This window comes from Homalodisca vitripennis, chromosome 5 (genome assembly GCF_021130785.1).
Source record: "Homalodisca vitripennis isolate AUS2020 chromosome 5, UT_GWSS_2.1, whole genome shotgun sequence".
Lineage (NCBI taxonomy): Eukaryota > Metazoa > Arthropoda > Insecta > Hemiptera > Cicadellidae > Homalodisca > Homalodisca vitripennis.
The window spans coordinates 31,213,592-31,234,785 of record NC_060211.1 but is presented as its reverse complement, the minus strand read 5'-3'; the positions used below and the strand labels follow the sequence as shown (position 1 = coordinate 31,234,785).

Here is a 21,194-nt window from a genome sequence, read left to right as displayed (position 1 = left end):
GAATTGCAACAAACCAAGAAACCGTGTCACGAGCAAGCAACGCTCCAACCCATTGCCAGTGACACGTGGTGTGCCCCAAGGATCCGTCCTGGGACCAGTCTTATTCATACTGCTGACAAACGATTTTGCTAGCTATATTCAGAACCCGAATACAATGACAGTAATGTATGCAGACGATACAACGATACTGCTCAAAAACACCAGTGCAAATGATCTTTACACAGACACAGCAACCGCTCTGAATAAAGCATTTCAATACTGTAAAGCAAATGAACTAGCAGTAAACCCCTCCAAGACATCCCAGATGAATTTCAGCAGGAAGAGAGAAGAAATTCTTGAGACCCCAGGCGTACTGATGGAAAAGACATATGAAATTTCTCGGGCTAACCTTGGATGATAAGCTTTCCTGGAATCACCACGTTAGACAGCATGTGCACGAAGATCAGCTCAGGTATTTACGTTGTGCGAAGGATCAAACAAATTGGTGGCCCCCAAGCAGCAAAAACAGCATATTATGCACTAATAGAAGCCCATTTCAGATATGGCCTCATTATATGGGGGAGGAACATCAGCTGCTAATGTCAACCGAATACTTATCCTTCAAAAAAAAGCAATAAGGGCCCTTGCAGACCTTGGGCCACGGGAGTCCTGCCGAAAAGCATTCGAAACACTAGGAATAATGACTGTGGTGGCTCTCTACATACAGGAAGCCATACTGCACGTCGACAGATAACAAATGTCCCTACAGGAAGAGACCTCCACTCCTATGATACCCGGCATGCGTCACAATGCATCCTGCCAATACATCGCACATCCCTTAAGGAGAAAACACCAACATATGCTGGCCGAAGACTTAAAAACCTGCTCCCGCCAACCCTGGGAAGCCTGACAGGACTGGAGCTGAAGAAGGAACTTAAGAGGTGGCTGCTTGAGAGACCTGTCTACACTCTTCAAGAATTTATAGAAAACACCAACTGCAATCAGGACAACATGAACATTTGAAGCAGAATATTAAGCCTTTAGTTTAAATCGCTAATTTTGTACCTTGACTCTATCACATGTCTTGATGATATTGTAATAAAGAAAGATTGATTGATTGATTGATTGAATTCCAATGTCCCATTATTAGTGTACAATGCATACTCGTGCTGCACAATGAAGATTCTCTGGAGATTATGTTAACTGTAGATCTACCCCGGAGTATTGCATACCAGCATTACTTGGCAGTGCGTATTCGTGCAGCAAAACCAAGATTCTCTGGAGGTTGTGTTAACTGTAGATCTACCCTGGAGTATTACATAGCAGCATTATTTGGCAGTGCGTATTCGTGCATCAAAACCAAGATTCTCTGGCGATGCTAACTGTAGATCTTCCACGGAGTATTGCATACCAGCATTACTTGGCAGTGCATATTCGTGCTGCACAACCAAGATTCTCTGGAGATGTTAACTGTAGATCTACCCCGGAGTATTGCATACCAGCATTACTTGGCATTGCGTATTCGTGCAGCAAAACCAAGATTCTCTGGAGGTTGTGTTAACTGTAGATCTACCCTGGAGTATTACATAGCAGCATTATTTGGCAGTGCGTATTCGTGCATCAAAACCAAGATTCTCTGGCGATGCTAACTGTAGATCTTCCACGGAGTATTGCATACCAGCATTACTTGGCAGTGCATTTTCGTGCTGCACAACCAAGATTCTCTGGAGATGTTAACTGTAGATCTACCCCGGAGTATTGCATACCAGCATTACTTGGCAGTGCATATTCGTGCTGCACAACCAAGATTCTCTGGCGATGCTAACTATAGATCTTCTATGGAGTATTGTTCTATAATTTACACAAGTACTTGCATGTTATCTATGGTCTATGTACATAAGTATGTTGCGTAGAAATACTTCTGTAAGTGTTTTGCCTTGCAGAGAGAAACCAGTTAAACTGCATTTTAAGGCTGTAAGAACTGTCTTATGCTTTTAAAGAGAGGGACAAGTTTAAATTAATATACTGATACAAAATTGTAATAAAGATTGTTGGTGTTGTAGATGGTGAACATTAAACTGCAGAGCTCAGATGGAGAAGTCTTTGAGGTGGATGTGGAGATTGCAAAGTGTTCAGTAACCATCAAAACAATGTTGGAGGATTTGGGTAAGTTTTTAAATATAGTCAGAGTAATTTTGTTGAAACCGTGTGTTTGAGGTGGATGTAGAGATTACGAAGTGTTCAGTAACCCGTCAAGACAATGTTGAGCATTCGTGTGAGTTTTGTAGTATAGTCTTTAGGACTTCACTTGAATCACAAAAAACTGATTAAAGTTGTAATTCTATAAGTAAAAGCAAAGTAATTGACTACACAATCTGTCGGGACTATGTAGAGGCACTCACTAGTAATAATATATACAATGAGTTGGTCTTAACAGAACAGCTCAAGTATTGTGAATTTCATTACATCGGCATACCTCCAACAAAGAATGGGAAAGGATTAAATCACGTCAATATTAAATCAAGATTTTTGTATTTTTTGTAAACCTGATTAAGAAGTTTACAATGACTGCAGTAATGTTAAATTAAAAATATTTTGGAGAGTTGTCCAATATTGCAAACTTTACTGTGTAAATTTTTAAATTAATAAATGTTACTGAGCGAGGTAGTTTTGAATTTTTTTTGTCGGGCAGTTTCTACCAGTGCAAAAGTTTTGTATTACGAGTAGAACAAAATTTTTTTGTTTCAAGAATTTAATTTCTAAGGATTGTAGTTTTGGCAAGAAGAGGTTATATAGAAAACTTGGATTCCATTTTATAGTGTTACCAGGTGAAGCTGTCTACTAGATGGGTCCAGATATCTAGATTATTTCCTTTTAATGTAATCAATAAATTTTATGTAATGGAAACATTTTTTTCAATGTTATTAAAATAGTAATTATGGTGTTTAAGTCCCGATAAAAAGAAGTCAAGTATACCACACTGTCATAAGTAACAATGTCATATTCTCTACTTTTTATCTTAATTTATTAGATTATAAAATAAGCTTTCAGATTATGTCTTTTACCTGCAAAGTGTGTTAATATTAGTACTACTTAGGTACAATATGTATTAAAACTGAGAAGTTATGAAAAAATGTAAACTATGTTTTATTTAAGATAACAAAGACATCTCTACCTACAGCAACGCATGAACAAACACATTACATATATAAACTTCTAGAAAGATATTGCATATAATTAACAGAATACAGTTTTATGTAATTGATTATAAAAAAAGTCATTTTCAATACACACTTTTTAGGTAATGTAGTGGATCACCCATTCTACCTGTAGTGCATTATACCATCCGTGCATCATCAATTTCCTCACCACTTCAATGTCTGGTCTACATCTAACAAATTCATGTATTGCTCTACAATCCTATTATGTTATTAATGAGTTACTACGACTGAAGTCAAACATTTTTCTATAACTAATTTTCTAGAACAATTTTTTGAACATAGTGAAACAAAAATCACATCCAAATATTAGCCAACTGAAGTTGATTAGTCAGATTCATAAATTGCTTTCATAATTAGGGGTATATTGGCTCTGTTGTCAGGACCAATAAGTGAGCTTAATTTGTGGGTGAAATAAGTGCAATAAGACTTGCATTTCTGATATCAATTCAAATACTACAATTAGTTGGAAATTATATTAGCAAGCCACGAACACTAAAGTGAGCTCTGATGTTTTCAATGGATTTAAATAAACAACAGTTGTACATCTACAATAAAAAAAAACAATGATTTATATGTTACATTATCTTTTAACTGTATCTGTAGGTTAAAACAACGTAGTAGCAAGTGATTCCTATACCTACTAAGAGTGTGTCTGTCTTATCTCTTCAGTAATCTTAAAAGTTTGATAGAAATTTGATTTCCTTGAAGGATACCAATTTTAGATCTGTGACATTAAACTTTTTTTACTCCTTTAATCTATTTTTACTATTGCATAAGTTTAGATTCAATTAGCATTAAAAAAGAGTGACAAGTTGCATGTAGGTGCCTTATCCTTACTTTATTTCCCTTGTTTTGGTGTTTTTTCCATGTTATTACCAAATTACTTTTTGACAAGTTTATGATTCCATGCTAAAACGATTTCTCATGAGTGTTAAAACTCAATTTTTCTTCATAAAATTTAGACAAAAATAGGATTTCAATAAAATTAACAAAAAATGTATACTAAAATCAAATGTTTTTGTATATTACGGTTATACTTAAATTTATTTTAGTTTTACTCAGTTTAAAATTAAATTAACTGTGCTGTTAACCTTTACCCTTGATGCCCAACTCAATATATCAACAGCAACAAATATCAGTTCTTTTAACTAATATTTTACCTACTGTTTCATTCTATTACACTTGAGTGGGTTAAACCTATTGTATTATCAGTCATTGAATCTCTTGTTTTGATTAGAACTATCAACTCACAACTATTCTTTGAATTTGTGATTCTCTGAAGAGATGTTTCGACAACACAGATAGAGATACTTACCTCACTGATTAGCAGCAATGATGTTATGCCATAGTTCAGTGCTACACAGCCATTGTTCAGTGCTATAGCCATTGTTCAGTACTGATAACAATCAGTTTTTAATTGCTTTTGTCTAGCAGTTCTGTCAATTTTAGATCAAACTAGTAGTTTGTAATAACACTTTTCCTTTCTTGTGACAAGGCCTTTCACAAAGGAACAAAAGTTGCTGAAAAAGTGTTATTAGTACTAACTACTAGTTTTAAACTATTTCCAATTACTCCAAGGATATGTCAATTTAGGATAAGTTACTAAAATTTAAGACTACAAGTTAAAGGTTTTGCTATATGTTTTATATACTTCATTTAAAAATGTAGTGGCTGACCTATACTTTTTTCATCTTGTAGTGAAAAGTTTAGCATTAGAACCATTTCATTAAACTTCCAAGTGTTTTTTAAGATAAGTAAATCATATGCGTAAATGATAAAACACCCCCTTTTATTATTATATATGAAGGATAAAAAAGTTTATCCATATTATATCATAATTCCATTATAGAAATTTGTAGATAGGCGTACCATAGAGTAAAATGTTTCAGGTGTCCTGAAATTAACCTGTTCTTAAGTTAATAAAAGTAACGTGATTGTGTTTTTGCCACTGCTAAGCATTTTAAAAGGAAAAAGTAGGAGCAAGAACATTTTAGGTAACCCATTGACCACTTATCACGGTACTGTCCCGTGATGGCCGACACTGTACCAAAACACTGATCACAAGACGGTACCGTGATGACGACGTACGTTATTAAATATTTGTTTCAACTATATAGTATGGGCCCAAATAATAAAGTTTATGTATTAAAATTAAACTAAAGAATGTTTAGTATACATATAAATATGTATCAACACCAGAAAAAGAATGTGAATCAAGGTATAATACTATACCCTTGCGCTTTTTTTCGTGATTGCTAGGATTTGTGTAAGAACACAAATGTTGCATTTTACTAAAATGTACGTAAAATATGAAAAAAATAAGATAAATCAATGATATAACATTTTTCACGTAAAGAATTATAATTTCCTATACTAATTACACCAAACATCATAGGTTATAACTGTGTTTTGTACTAAAAAAATTTCTTGCTTCCAAAATTTACAAAAAAAAAATTAAATTAAAAAGAATTATTCTTGAAATTAAAAACAAATCTTTTATACTTTGGTGCTTATAAATTACAGTGTATTATAGCCTGTTTCATTAGCTAAAAAACAATGGCTCAGTCAACCAAATAGCAATAAAATTGCATGTTTTGTGAGAGTTTTACTAAACCCTTGCATTTTTTGTATATTTAATTGGATTTATACAAGGAGGTTGGGCGCAGGAATATTGAGTGGCTAATGGGTTAAGGAGACAACAGGTTCTTAAGATCTTGCCATTGTCTGGTCTGTCCACTTATGTGGTACTTCTTGATGGAAAGGTCCTAGAGACTTTTGGTACATATGTTCTTCTTGGTCCATAGAAGAACTCTATTGATTTTAGGGCCAAATGGCAGTGAAGTTGCCCTATAAATCAGCTCGGTATTTTCATTATGTTATTTCAGGTCCTTTGGTACTCCATTGTATTGGTTCATTTTGTGACAAGTGTTGTGAAATTGAATTGGCCAATGTCCAATATACTTGTGTATGAAAACTTAATTAATTGTACGATTTTTCATAGTCTATGAAAACTTCTATTTAAAAAATTAACTCTTTTACTGTATCGACTGTCCTCTTTATTCTGTTTGATAAGGTCCTCACACAGACCAGTGGGCTATGAGGACGGTCAGAATAAGGCTTAAAATGGGATCAGCCTGTCATTTCAGAAAAAATGTTGTACTCTTAATTGAAAGGGTGCATTTTTTAGTGAGTAACCCTAATCTAAGTATACAGTACAAGGTTAGGCTGCCAGTCACGAAACAAATTTTGTTCATTCTTCAGGGGTTTTTTTTTTATATTAACACGTTGACTGCCATGAGGACCACCGGTGGCTCTCACTATGTTTCTATACGTGACGCCATGAGAGCCACCGGTGGGCTCTCATTGGTTTTACATCTGAGGCCAATGGCATTTGGGCCAGGAACGTCATAACTGAACTATCATTGGTTATACATCCCATGTGATCAAATACGGTCTCCTGAGTATTATAATCAACAAGATTCGGTCCTAGGCCAATTGTATTAAAAGTTGTAGCTGAGGAACCACCTGTGGCTCTCATGGCCTGGGCAAATCTTTTTCTGCTTCCATCTGAGTGGTTTTTTTTAACTTAAACCAGCTGTTTTAGTTTGGTTATGTAATTTCCCCGCCAATTCTCGTCACCCTGTTGTTTTGTTTTTATTGTGTGGACCACCGGTGGCTCTCATGGCACCAGCCAAGTCTCTATATCTAGTTTCCAGCTAATTCGTGTTCTATTCGTTTTGTCTAGATCATAATCTTGAGTTTTAGTGCTGTTACAAAAATGAGTGCGGGTCGATTGAGACATGATGACGAGGATTTAGGGGATTTGTGAACAGAATATTAGAGGAACCTGCGAGTACAGGTACAGAGCCAGTGGGTGTTGAAGAGGAGGATAATAGTGAATTTGACGACAATGGTAGTGAATCAAGTGAATTGTTTGGAGGTCATGATTCAGATATGGACCCTGAATATTTTCCTTCAGAGGATAGTAGTGAAGACAGTGATAACGATATGAATACCTTGAACCAAAGGCAGCTCGTCCACAACCAACTTATTCAGCAGCAGCCCAAACCCACACCCACAGCCTGACAATGGAATCCAACAGGTAAACCAAAACATTGAACCAAATTACTTAGCCTTTGACCTGGGGAAATACTAACCAAAACAACTTATCATCATTCGAGTTCAATGCATTACCTCTTATCTCACAAGAAATAAGGGACAAAATTGAGGGTGCTTCCCCATTTGAAGTCTACAACCAAGTCTTTGTTGACAACTCTTTTTTTTACAGAAATTGCACTGCAAACAAACCTATATGCACAGCAGACAATTGAATCTGGTGTACCTTCTGATAAGTCTCGGCTCAAATCCTGGCTTCCAACAGACGAAAAGGAAATTAAGCAATTTTTTGGTCTCATAATATGGATGGGGTTAGTTCAAATGCCAAGTTTAAATTTGTATTGGAGCACAAAAAACATATACAAAATGAAATGTGCAAAGTAATGCCTAGAAACAGATTTGAACTGTTACTTAGAATGCTTCATTTCAGCGATAATACAAATGCAGATGAAACAAACAAACTATACAAAATATACTTGACTCCTGAATGAAAAATTTAAATCTGCTCTGACTCCTCAGCAGCAACTCTGTATTGACGAGAGTTTGATTCCCTTTCGTGGCAGGGTGGGATTTAGACAATACATCCCTAACAAGGCCAGCCGCTATGGCATTAAGATCTTTAAGCTATGCACTGAAAAGGGTTACACCTGGAATTTTAAGGTGTACACAGGTAAATCCGAAGGAAGGAGAGTTGGTCCTTGCTCAGGCCATTGTGATGCAGTTGATTTCCCCGTTACTTGATGCTGGTCGAACACTGTATGTTGACAATTGGTACAGCAGCATAGCTCTAGCCCATACCTTGAAAGAGCGTTCCACTCATTTAGTTGGAACACTTCGTAAAAACAGAAGAGGAATCCCAGCATGCATTGCAAATGCAAAGCTAAACAAGGGTGATGTTGTGGGGGAAACAAAGCAATAGCAATGTCGTTGTGATAAAAATGGAAAGATAAGAGAGAAGTAATGATGATAACGACACAGCATACTGATGAATGTATTGAGATTCCTCAAAGGCGAGGAATCAAAATAAAACCAAGATGTGTGGTTGACTACAACAAGGCCAAATCTTTCATAGATTTGTCTGATCAAATGGCTTCATATTCTAGACCTCTGCGACGCTGCGTAAAATGGTATAAGAAAGTACTGTTTGAACTACTTCTAAACACAGCAGTGTGTGAACTCACTTCTTCTGTACAACATTGTGAATGAAAAGAAAATGCAAATCACCCAGTTCAGACAGGAAATCGCAGATTCTCTTATTGATAACCAAAGAGGGAGAGGAAGATGAACCTCAAGCTGCAAGAACTCCCAAACATAAGCTTATCGAAATCCAGGGTCCTAAACGCTCAGTACGTCGGAGATGCGGCAACTGCTACAAAAACTCTCTCAAAGTCTTATGGTCGTGAACATGCCCAGAACAGTGCAAGAGAGTAACCACAAAATGTGTCATGTGCAATGTATTTATTTGTTTGAACTGTTTCAATGCAACCCATAAAAGCCCATTCATGTAATATTAGTGTGTAATCTAAAGTTCTGAATACAAACATGATGTACTTATTACATTCAATTATTTTAATTATAATCTAATTTTTCAAGGCTATAGAGGTTTTTATAATTTTTAACTTTTACTCATGTTATAAAACAAGTTCTTGTACAACTGGGTTTTACTTAGTCTATTCCTATAGTGTAAACCACAATAAAACAAACCCAATTTTTCAGCCTATTTATTTTGAGTTGTAAAAACAGTATCCAATAACCATATGACCTTTTTTATCTTCATTTAATAAGCTATAAATATAATTGCTGGAATGTGTTTACAGATTACTGTGAAAAAAGTTTAAAAAGTGTATAACCTGAGAGCCACCGGTGGTCCTCACGGCGTAGTTCAGTACACCTGTTGAGAGCCACCGGTGGTCCTCATGGCGCACAGAGGAAATTCATAAAATTAGTCCTTGGCCTACAGATACAGCAAAAATATATTCCTTGGTGGCAGTCAACGTGTTAAAAAAACATTGTCACTTTCATTTGAGTAGTAGTATCAAAGTAGCTTTACCATATATCACATATACCTATGAACATAAAGTATATTTAACCAATGTAATATTTTATTATTTAAAGGCATTCTTAATCTAATATTAGCAACTTTGAAGGATTTTGACGGTTTTCTGAAAACAACTTCAGAATGCAGTCAACATGTGCGATGAAGAGAAAAACTACGTTAATTAATTTACTAGAGAAGGGGAAAAAATTGAATTCACATTAGAGCGCAGGTTACTTACTCTAAAAAAATAATGCCTATCTAAAATCTGATAAAAGATTACACTATCCAAAGATACTCTGAGAAGGTACAGTGAAATGTGTAAGTAATGCAGTTAAATATCTAAGTGAAAAATTAGAGGATAAAACTAAAGAATTATTTACAAGGGCTGTCCAGAGTATATCTGTAATATTTTAATGTTAAATAACAAGCTTATTGATCACAACCAAACGTAAGTCTTCTTCAAATCATTCCCCTTTGTTCAAACGGTCGTCTTACTTTAAGAAAAGAGTTGCAAAGTCCACCTTCAGGATCGCCATTAGCTCCTTTTTTATATTCAATTTGAACTCTGTTTCCTCTGAACGGGGGTTTTAATTTCGGGAACAGCCAAAAATCGGGATTGGAGGTTATGGTTTCGTACAAGACTTGCACAACTTCAAAACTTCACTCTCCTTTTGATCTTTGATGAGCAGTTTTGGGACTAATTTCTCTGTTACAAACACAAATTCTCGGGACAGAATTTCGGCAACTATTGTTTTTAGTATATCCAATGCATGAGTGATAGATTGTTCACTCTGATAGCTAACTGCACAAAACGGTTGAACCACGAATACACAAAAGCTTAGGTCATGGCACCCCCCAGAAAGACTAGCTAGATCATTTGAGTCGTCTCCTCATGTTTTAACCGTGTTTAAATAAAAACTTGAGATACAAATTGGTTGATTTTCATGTTTCATTATTTTTGAGGCTTTGGAAACACACACACTGTACACTGACCGCCAGCCAATTTATTGAAGGTATTAATAAGAGATGTTTTTGGTACAAGCAGGAGGATACAGAGATAGTACGAGGGGGTACCCAAAAAAAAAACCGGAATTGTATTGCTGGCAGCCGGTAGCGTGTAGTACACATTCCTGCCGCTAGGCGTGTGTCGCGCAACCCATTGCGAGCTCAGTGACCCCAGTTCCGTTGTCCTAGTGCATTCTGTTCGTTCGTAGTGACTGTTTTCGCTAACGCTGTTTTGTTCTTGTTTCGTTTTTTGTCATGGCAAGTTTAAGTGAACAACATGCAGCTGTGAAATTTTGTTTTTTACTTGGTAAAAATGCTGCAGAAACTATTTTAATGTTGAATACAGCTTACAAAGATTATGCTATGGGGGAAAACTCAGGTCTACGAGTGGTTCGCTCGATTTAAAAATGGCGACATGTCGATTGAAGACAAACCTCGTTCTGGTCGTCCATCAACCTCTCGAACGGACGAAAATGTTGAGAAAATTCGTGAACTTGTGCTCACCGACCGTCGACAGACAATTGAGGAACTATCAGAGAGTAGTGGGTTAACTTGGAGCTCGGTTCAGCGAAAAGTTCGCCAGAAAAGACCCGATTTGTGGCAGACTGGAGACTGGTTCTTCCACCACGACAACGCACTGGCACTCACAGCCATCTCAGTTAGGCAGTTTTTAGCCAAAAACGGCATGGTTCCGTTGCCCCACACACCTTACTCGCCTGACCTCGCTCCATGCGACTTTTTTTTATTTCCACACATGAAAAGAGGCTTGAAAGGTCAACGATTTGACAGCGTTGAAGAGGTTAAGAAAAAAACGAAGCTCAAGCTTGTAGCCATTTCTAAAGATGACTACAAAAAATGTTTTGATCAATGGAAATACCGTTGGGACAAGTGTATTAGTTGTAATGGAGATTATTTTGAAGGAGATAAGGTCGTATTGTAAAAAATTTGATAATATATAATTTTTATAAAATAATTCCGGTTTTTTTTGGGTACCCCCTCGTACATTCTGAATCTGATAATAATAGTTGATGTAGATAGGGAGTAATCACTGAATTTTAGATACTTTCCAGGCAGCTCTTGTTAGTACTAAAAGTAAAAGAGTTAGGAATAACCTAAATTCTATATTCTGAAAAGTAGAAGTGTCTGTTAGTAGACAATCTTAAAAACCCACTTACTTCACTGATAAAGACTTCCTAAAAAAAAAATCTTGCAACTGTTATTACAAAGCTAGACTTTAAGTCTTTGCAGTGCTGTGTTAGCCAAATAGGTTTATTGAGATAACACATGATTTTCAGCTTTCAAAGATTTAAGAGATGATGACCAGTTAAAATAAGGAAAGTTAGAACCCAAACTTTACAATAGAAATACCTGGTACAACAATAGGTTATACCCTTATGCTAACCAACTAGGTCCAATACCTCAAGAATGGATTTTCTTATGCAGTGCAATCTCATGATATTATTTATTGTATTCCTTTTCACCGGGGTGTGCTTTTACATAATAAATTAAATAGTGACATTCTCAAACTGAACAGTAATCTCAATGACAGTATTGACGCACATCTTAAACATTAGTTAATTGAGTAGAGTTTCCTTTTGGCGTGGGTGGTGTCTCATCTAAGCCACATGATAATTTTGAGTTGAGAGATCTTATTATGTCTAAAATTTCTCTTTCATTAGTTGGAGCAAAGTTGAGCGTTTCAATGTTTGCATAATGGCAGGGTTTTGAATTGACTGCGCAAAAAAATTCAGATAATTTTTGTGTGATTTTTTAAAGTATGTTAGTGAAAATCCTGTAGTGGCTCTGAAGGGAATTGCTGTTTAAGCATTTTTCAGTTGTTGAGAGCTTTTACTAATATCTCCAGTTCCATTTAGTTTATTTTTCAGGTTTGACAATTTAGTATAGTTGATGAACTATGTACGTCTGAAGAGGTTTTATGTTATTTCATGAGTTGTTCTTGTAGTGATAACATTGACTATGTTTTTTAATTTTTCTTGGGCCTTTTATTTTTTTTTTGATCTTAAAAATTGTTTTTTCTCATTCATTTAGTTTATATTATTGTTTCTCAATGAGTTGACTTAAATTTAAATAATGTTCTTCAAATATAATGTTCTTCAAATTTGTGTTTCATGACGAAAGTGCTGCTCTTTATTAAGTTGATGTTGTAACTCCTTTTTCTGTTGTAGTTGATTCTCAATTTATTTTGAATATAATTAATCTCATTATTTTCTTTTTCCTCTTAAACCTTTCCACTACTTGGGATAGTTGACTTTCAGATTGAGGTTTACATTTTTTAATATCTTGTTTTCCTCTAGTAGACCAGAACTTATTTTGGCAGCCATTTGTAGTTTTTTTATCCGTGTAACTTGATTCCCTTAAGAAATTATTTTTCAATTAAGTTATGTTCAAGTTCTTTAATATAGATTCTTTAATAGAGTCATCGAGGCTATGGTTGAAGCTTTTAAATTTATTTGTTTGGTGATAAGGGGCAATTTGATTAACAATTTTGTAGATAGCCATATTTCAATTACCTTCTTGGCTTAATTTTCCAAGGTTTTATCTTGATTATTCTCATATCCTGCATGATAACATTTATTAGATTGGCCTATTAATTTTACTCCAGAAAATTTTACACCAATTCCATGAACAGAAACCACAAGGGTGTTTTGTTGGCATGTTGTGTGACACAATGTTTGGAAAAAACTGACTATGTAAAAAATAATAATAAATATAATGGATGTGAATAAATAAAAACTTCACAGTGTTTTATTAAAGGTTTGACTGATTCTTCAGGTTTATTTGTTATTATAGTTTAATTGTCAGATTATGGGAGGTACAATATTTTTATTGAAAGTTTGTCTGATTCCTCAGGTTTAATAAGATTTTATAATATCAAGTAAATAGATTCAGTTTTTTATTGGAGGTTTGACTGATTCCTCAGGTTTATTTGTTATTATAGTTTAATTGTCTGATTATGGGAGGTACAATATTTTTATTGAAAGTTTGTCTGATTCCTCAGGTTTAATAAGATTTTTATAATATCAAGTAAATAGATTCAGTTTTAGATTGGAGGTTTCACTGATTCCTCAGGTTTATTTGTTATTATAGTTTAATTGTCTGATTATGGGAGGTGCAATTTTTTTATTGAAAGTTTGTCTAATTCCTCAGGTTAAATAAGATTTTATAATATCAAGTAAATAGATTCAGTTTTTTATTAGAGGTTTGCCTGGTTCCTCAAGTTTAGTTAGTGTTGCTATTAACTGTCAGAACTTGTAGTCAATGTGTAAAAGAGAATTTTCAGTTTTTTTATTCCTCTATGTTTGAATATTATTTTTGACGATGGAAGGATTGTGAAGGAATGTTTGAATAACTCTGATTGTAAGAAGTTGCCAATACTGTGTGTAGACTAGAGTTCTAGGAAGTCTGGTTGTGGTTGAGTTAGGCTCTGCAGGAATGCAGCCAATGCAGAGTCAGCACAGGTGCTTAGTTATCATGTTTGTCTGTGTTGTACATCTGGAAGGCATGACTCATTGCAGTGTTTTACTGTGCTTTACCTCAAGGCTAAATATCAAGAAGGTATTTCTGTTGGGTTTGAGGAATTTTTTTTCCTTTTTTGGTGATTTTCAATCAAATTTTTTAATTTAATTGCTAATTTATTAGTTTCTGTTAATTATATTGCTGCCTTTGAGAAGTAGATCAGCTGTGAGGTGTATGTTTATTTCTACTCTTTTCTTAACTTGCTTGAGTGGTTCATGAGTCTATCGTTATATAAAACTTACATGTTTTAAGGTGTGATGATAATGGTGAGTACGTAGTTGGTTTTCTATTGTTTTTATCACAAAAAACTTGATTTTATATGGTATGGAAATACTGTCACAGATTATGTGGAATATCACCTATATGTTGGATTGTATATTTTTCAATTCATCATTATTGAAAAAAGATCAATATATTGAATTGGTTTTGAATCAGAACCAAAATAAGTAGGTAAGTTAGGTTCTTAGTTTACACTGTAAATGACTATTGTATGGCTAGGACAGACCTGGATTAGATACCTCAGTCCAGGGAAGGGTTTTTCATATACGTATTTGAGAGTGATGCTTGCCTTTCCTTTTCCAATTCAGATTCACTGTCACTTAAGTTGTGAAAAGTAATGCCATGTTATTCATTATTATCAACTTTGTCGATAATACCTGAAGACTTAGTGTTCGTAATGTCAAGAATGAAGTTGTCAAAAGTCTGTCGTTTGAAAGACAAAGCTAGAGCGTAAAGTAATGACAGCTAGTATACTCACTACGGGTTTTCAAGAAGTGTGGCCAACCCAACACAACAAACGAACAACTGTTATCAGTCGGTATTTCCCAGATGTTTGCTTTCTACGCTAACAGAAAGCAGGAGGCTATAAAAGAGACATGCCCTACCATTTAGCGACAAATTCAACAATATTATGATGCCCCAAATATTTTTAAAACCTAGTTTGCGGGATAACTCGTTTTGGGCGTTAGAGGGACTTCAGTGTTTGTGAAATAACTTGCTAATAGCATTCTTAGGGTAAAGGCTAAACTGGGTCACCATGAAGAAGCACAAATTATCTTTTTGTTCTTACAAATTTCAACCAATTTTACAATAAATAATTCATTTTTGTTTAAAAGATGACATAAAATTTGATGTATATATTTAAATCTTTATCACTAATAAAAGTGTGCATATATTCAAGAAATACATTCACTAATGTCTACATATAGCTTAGGTACATCTTATTTCCATGTTCACATAAAATTTCAACACAATTAAAAACATAGTAGCAGCACAAACATCCAAACATTTACATATAATGTTTATGATTGGTATAATCATCTCAAGGAATACAAATGCCATGGAACTCTCAGGTTACTCTCATAAGTTGTACCAACATTATTTGATTTAGGAAAGGGCAAATATCACTAAACCTGATACAATACAGTGTATGTACTTCCTTTTCAATCTCTATTCTCTATATCGCCCGTAAGTTTTACATAATTTTTATATAAGAATTGAGTATAAAATAATCGATTTTTAATTCAAAGTAAAATTTCTGATGCCGGACAATTTCTGTACAGTATTAAACAAGTAGTATTCAATATTCCTATCACCAGTTTGATTGCACATTTGGAACCATGCCACAAAAGTTAGCCCAATATTTCCAAACCCTTATTTTGTACTATGTTCTAATAATATACAAAAACCTAGGTTAACTTTATTAGTAACCTTTGTAAATAAAGTTTGTAGTTGATACATTTTTCTTATGTCAGTATTTTTGTATCCAATGAAACCTAAATCTCACAAAGGGATAAGGATATTTATGATCACAATCCAACAATGTGATGTTATAATCAGCTGATAAAGCAGCTAAAATTAAAACAGATGATTTTTTTGTGACCAGCTAGAAGAGCTGTCACATAATTACACTTGACATTGTTTAGCACTTGGCTTTTAAAAGCAAATCATCTTCCTTATTTATCAACCAAATTTCTTAAACTTGGTATCGTTGGATTTTTAGTAAAAATTGAGTGACTATAAAATGTAATAACAGTAACTTTTTTTATCATGTGTTGTTTTTAAGATATTGACGTTTAAAAGTTTTTAATAAGCCACCATTTTGGAAATAAAAACTTTACAAAAATTGTTATTTGTTTGTTTAGTTAGGATATAAGGCTGTATACTATTTTTAGTTCCTTACAACAAGGCGTTCTCAAATTATAAATAGTTAAATGAAAAATACAAAATGGCAATTGGACGGGTAATTACTGTGTTTTCGAAAGTTAGAATATGATATTTAATTTTGTATTTTTTTCAAGAATAATATCTAATAAGGTTGGTGGAGAGTTCTAGAACACCCTGTAGAGAGTGTAAGAACAACTTAGGTTAACCCTCAAAGCGTCCATCGTCGATATTTTCGACGACTCGGACTTTCACTAAACGTAATCGTCGAAAATTTCGACTATGAACATTCATCTCTATAAATTCATTTTACGACGCTAATACCGGTCAAATCGCTGTATAACCTATACAGTTCGAAAGCCCGTGAATTTTACTTTGTGTTTAGTGGTCTTTGGATTTCTCGTAGTCTGTATTGAACATTAGTCGTTTTCATCAGCTGTTATTTCCAGTGAAGCGTATATGCCTTGTTTGTTGTTGCTGAGATACGAAAGTGTAAATTTCACCATTTACAGTGTATTTTGTGCTGTTTTCTTTGCTATATAGTTATCAATTCGTAGTTATATAGTTACTAATTGTTTTGTGTGTGTGTTATTGTGACTTTTTGTGCTATATTTCAATATCTTATAATATTTTTGTAAAAATTTTCTGTTTATTTTCTTCAAAGTATACTTTTAGAAGCTGTCTCATATATATAATATAAAATTAAATAGTAATGAATATGAATTCTCTGATTTGTATGTGAAAAATATATAAAATTTGATAGCAAAAGACTAAGAACATTGTTATATCAATGTGTTATTTAACTACTGCAGTTAGGAAAATTGTCAAATGTGCACTTTTTCATAAAAATATGTATAAAATAAATATATAAACTATTTAACATTATACATTTCTGTCTTCAGGACAAAATTCCCCACAATTTGGCTATTCTGAATTTTCAATATATTTAATATTTCAAATACATGTCCATACTTCTTTGAAAAGTTTTTTTATTTTAATTTCTTTACTTCTAAGGTAAGAGAATTATTTTTCTAACTTTATAGTTATACAGTCTGAAAGCTCAGTTCTTTGCAGAAAAAAATGGTATATAACACTTTATATTTAAGTTAATATTTAGATTTATTATAGATTTTACAAGGAGAGCCTGCAAAAACTCACAAGACAGGTGTGCACTTCATAAAATATGATGGACGCTCGAAGGGTTAACTCACTTCTATAAAGTGTGGTACAAAATGTCCTCAGCCCGTCTGTATCACAAATCGGTAGTGCACGTCCGAGCACTGTGGGCGAGATGAACAGAGACAGCAACAATTCTGACTGGTTACTGATACCGTGTGTGATGTATTGCAGGAATGGATGAGGATGAGGAGGAAGTGGTCCCGCTTCCAAATGTCAACTCTGCTATCCTGAAGAAGGTGATCCAGTGGGCTACCTACCACAAAGATGACCCCCCACCACCAGAAGATGATGAGAACAAGGAGAAGAGGACGGACGACATTTCCAGCTGGGATGCTGACTTCCTCAAAGTGGATCAGGGCACACTTTTTGAACTGATTCTGGTTAGTGGTCTATGCTCATTATTACTTCCAACTAACCGTCTTTCATCATTATATGAACATTATCATTCTGACGAAAAGAATAATATTATTCAAATCATTATTAAAACCTTATTTATGATTAAAACTCGCATCTTGCCCAGAAGTGCTGTGGACCATTAGTAAATAATATAAGACAGTGAAAATTACTGTAGTTGTAACAAAATATTACACATGCAGTGCAGGTATTGGTTTGGTTGAGACCGTAAGCAGTACATTTAAACCGCAGTAGCAGAGTGGTTATCAAATATTGAGTGGTTATCAAATATTTCTGTGGCTGTAATGTAGAAAAGTTACTTTTGGCATTGATAAGAAATAAAGAAATCAGTCTTTTATGTTTGAACAAATTAACTTAGAAACAGTATTTGTCTAATAAATAATTATGTAAGTTAAAAGATTTTTCAGCAAATCAATGAGGCATCTATTAATGCGATTGATCAAATAAAATGTTTGGACAATCATATTCAGAATCTGCTTCTACACTAATATAATGAATTGTGTAATAGCTTTAAAAAAATACTAAACTTTTTGAAGGTTTATAATTTAGTTGTTGTATTTAACTCTTCAAGTTATCGTCTATGATCAATTCTTATAAATTGGTGTTCACTAAGTTAAAAATACTAAAATATATACAGAGTTAATTCAATAAATAATAAGACTGATAATGGTGATAACTCCAGTCACTGACATTGGTATCTATTGTGAGGGGTTTTAAGCTAAGAAATACACTAGGAGTTTGTAAAAGAAGTTTCCTGTCAAGGTCTCAGATTTTCCTGTGATTATGTAAGTTCAATAAAGGAAAAACACTTTTTGAGGAATAAACTTAAATCAGTGGTTTGGACTCAAATACGGCCAAAGTGATATAACTTAATCTGAAAATGTGCAACACGATGGTTCACAAAATTATCTTTTTGAAATTTGAACATTAAGTTGTCAAACGGAGACAATGGAAAATCACTGCAGCTCCACCATGACAGCACTCAGTCCACTTTGCCTTCGTTATGGCTGCTACTTTGCCTTTCCCACCTGCTTCAAATAGAGATTGTAAACTGTTTGAGCCTGGTAGACCTTTCGTGTTCCCAAAGTCAAAACACTCTTTATTTACAGAAACTCAGTAATGGCATCATTACATTTAACATTGTGTGGTGGACACCGCACATTACTACTATTCCGGCTGTCCTAAAGTCGTTAACCCATTGAGGATCGTATTGTTTTAGCACGCGGACACGAATTAATTTACGGTCAACGGCCGCACGAACAGCAATGGTACGCCACAGTATCGCTCACTAGAAAATTCAGCTGTGAATGTATTCGTTCAGATGGAACATGGGCCTGCCTGCTAGGGTATCCGTGATGTAGGAACGATAACACACGAGCAAGGTTCCAGGGTGGCAGGGATAATGTCTGAATATTAGTCTAAATAAAGCGGCTCGGGCGAAGCGATTACAAAATCCGGGCCATTGTCTAGACTAAACCCGCCAACATGTACGTCTGCGTCTTTCGTTGTGTCACTAACCTCAAAAGTATTATAATAACAACTGAGGAAAACACCCAATCAGAAGCGCTAAAAAGCAGAGAGTAAACTCATATGAATGATTTTTCAACTTCGACATACAACTGCGATCTGTGGGATATTTATAAAACTTTTGAAAACTCTAAATGTAGACCGTTGTTAAATACTCTTAGTTGACAAGTGAAGACGATCGCCCGATCTATCAGACATTAAAAGAACTATTTGGAGGGAAATTTAAAAGCAGACCACTTTTGCGACCTGAGCTCGTCATCGTGTCGTTAGGCCCGGCCGCTGCGTGACGAGCCCAGCTCGTCAGTGATCCACAATGGGTTAAGAGTCGCAGTGAAAGTGTTGAAAAGGAAAATAACAATTGTAAAATTTTAAAATTTGTAGTCTTTTAGTGTAAGTATCTCTCCATTGGTAGAATTTTTCATGTGAGTACAATGGGTGTTCTAAGTCTTAAAATCTTTCTTGTTTTATTTCGGATTCTCTCTGGAAGTACGTTGACCATCTTCCGGCTTATATATGAGGGTTAACTTATCAAACAGTCAGCTGTGTTGGAGAGCCAACTTGTACCGGTATCTGGAGGCATGTCTGTTGTCATAGCTATGTATTTCCGATCCTTGTTGAACTTCTTGGTCTACATGCAGTATCACCTCTTGGATGTCAAGCACAATTACTCTCGAGATCTTTAGTTTTTGGAATACTTCCCCGCAGGTGTCCATGAAACCAATGCCTGAAAGAATTCTAATGGCTTGCTTTTGTAGCAGTAAAACTCAATGGAGATTTCCTATTTCCTGTAGATGGTCCTTCGCAAGTGAGAAAGCCATAACGGAGGTGAGATTTGAAGAGTGCTTGATAAGCAATTTTAGCTGTGTCCTCATGATTTATATGTTTAATTTTTTAAGTCAAACTTGCGTATAGTTTTCTGCAAATAAATGCAACATATTGGTTGTAAGAAATTCTTCATCTATTGTGATTCATATAAATTTTATTCTTCTTCGATCTTTACATCTGGTACATATTTAGGATTTGATTTTCTCTTTTGCCATGTTCTAATTGATTTGACTTAGTTTTACTAGCATCCACAGCTGTAATTTTTTTGGCAGAATTGATAGGCCGTGTTAAGTATAATAAATAAGTAAATTAGTAATGCTTCTTGCGATTTTGTGACTAGCAGGTTGTATCATCAGCGAACATTAGTAGTTTGCAGTGTTCTCTAAGATACTGTGTCATCATATGTCAGTAAAAAGGGAAAGCTGTCAGAAGCCATTTGAAAAATGTTTTCACCATGCAACAGGCTCTTACAGAGTCTAGAGGTATGGCAGGAGTGTATCAACACTCAAGGACACTATTTTGTAAACAACAATATTTATCTGTGGAATCAATTAAGTCCTTTTTACCACATTGTCTTAATCTGTTTTGTACACATCCTGTAGACATTGAAACATGTTTACCATAATAATACTTTGTTCTTTTTAGTTTTCTAAAACAAAATTGTTATATTTCAAATATATTGGTTTAACACTTAATTAATTCTTAGTATTCTTAGAGCTGTTTAAATGTATTGTTGTCTTTGTAATTTTACATAACGGTTTAATATGGCTAGACAATATTATCTCGAAGCACATGACAAATATGAACTACGTTGTATCAATTATTACTGATTGGTTAGCTTTGGAGGGTGGTAGAACATTGATGATATGTTACGTTAATTGTGCCAATATGGTGTCTAGCTACCAGATCAATTGAATAGGAGTAGATAAGTTTGTACAATGTTCCGTCAGGTGTAAAATATTGGATGTAGTATTTATTGAAGTGACTACTCTTTTAGGCGGGCTATGGATATATTTTGCACGGGGGGGGATTTCATTTCGCGCCACGCTTGTTCATGTATCCGCTAAATGGGGCAGGACTATGACGGCCTTTTGATGTCAGAGCGTTAATTGACGTTTTAAAAAATAAATTTAATTTAATCATGCCAAACTATGAAAACGTAAGTACAACAAGATGGAACAACAATATAT

At 34.5% G+C, this 21,194-nt stretch overlaps 1 protein-coding gene across 1 annotated transcript in view; it reads left to right on the top strand.

Moving 5' to 3' along the window:
- The window catches only part of LOC124361927 (S-phase kinase-associated protein 1), a 37,817-nt gene that overhangs the window by 15,422 nt on the left and 1,201 nt on the right, over positions 1-21,194 (top strand). Inside the window, exons 2-3 of the mRNA XM_046815991.1 lie at positions 2,043-2,145; positions 17,410-17,618. Coding sequence (XP_046671947.1) covers positions 2,043-2,145; positions 17,410-17,618 — 312 coding nt within the window. The remainder of the gene's footprint in view (positions 1-2,042; positions 2,146-17,409; positions 17,619-21,194) is intronic.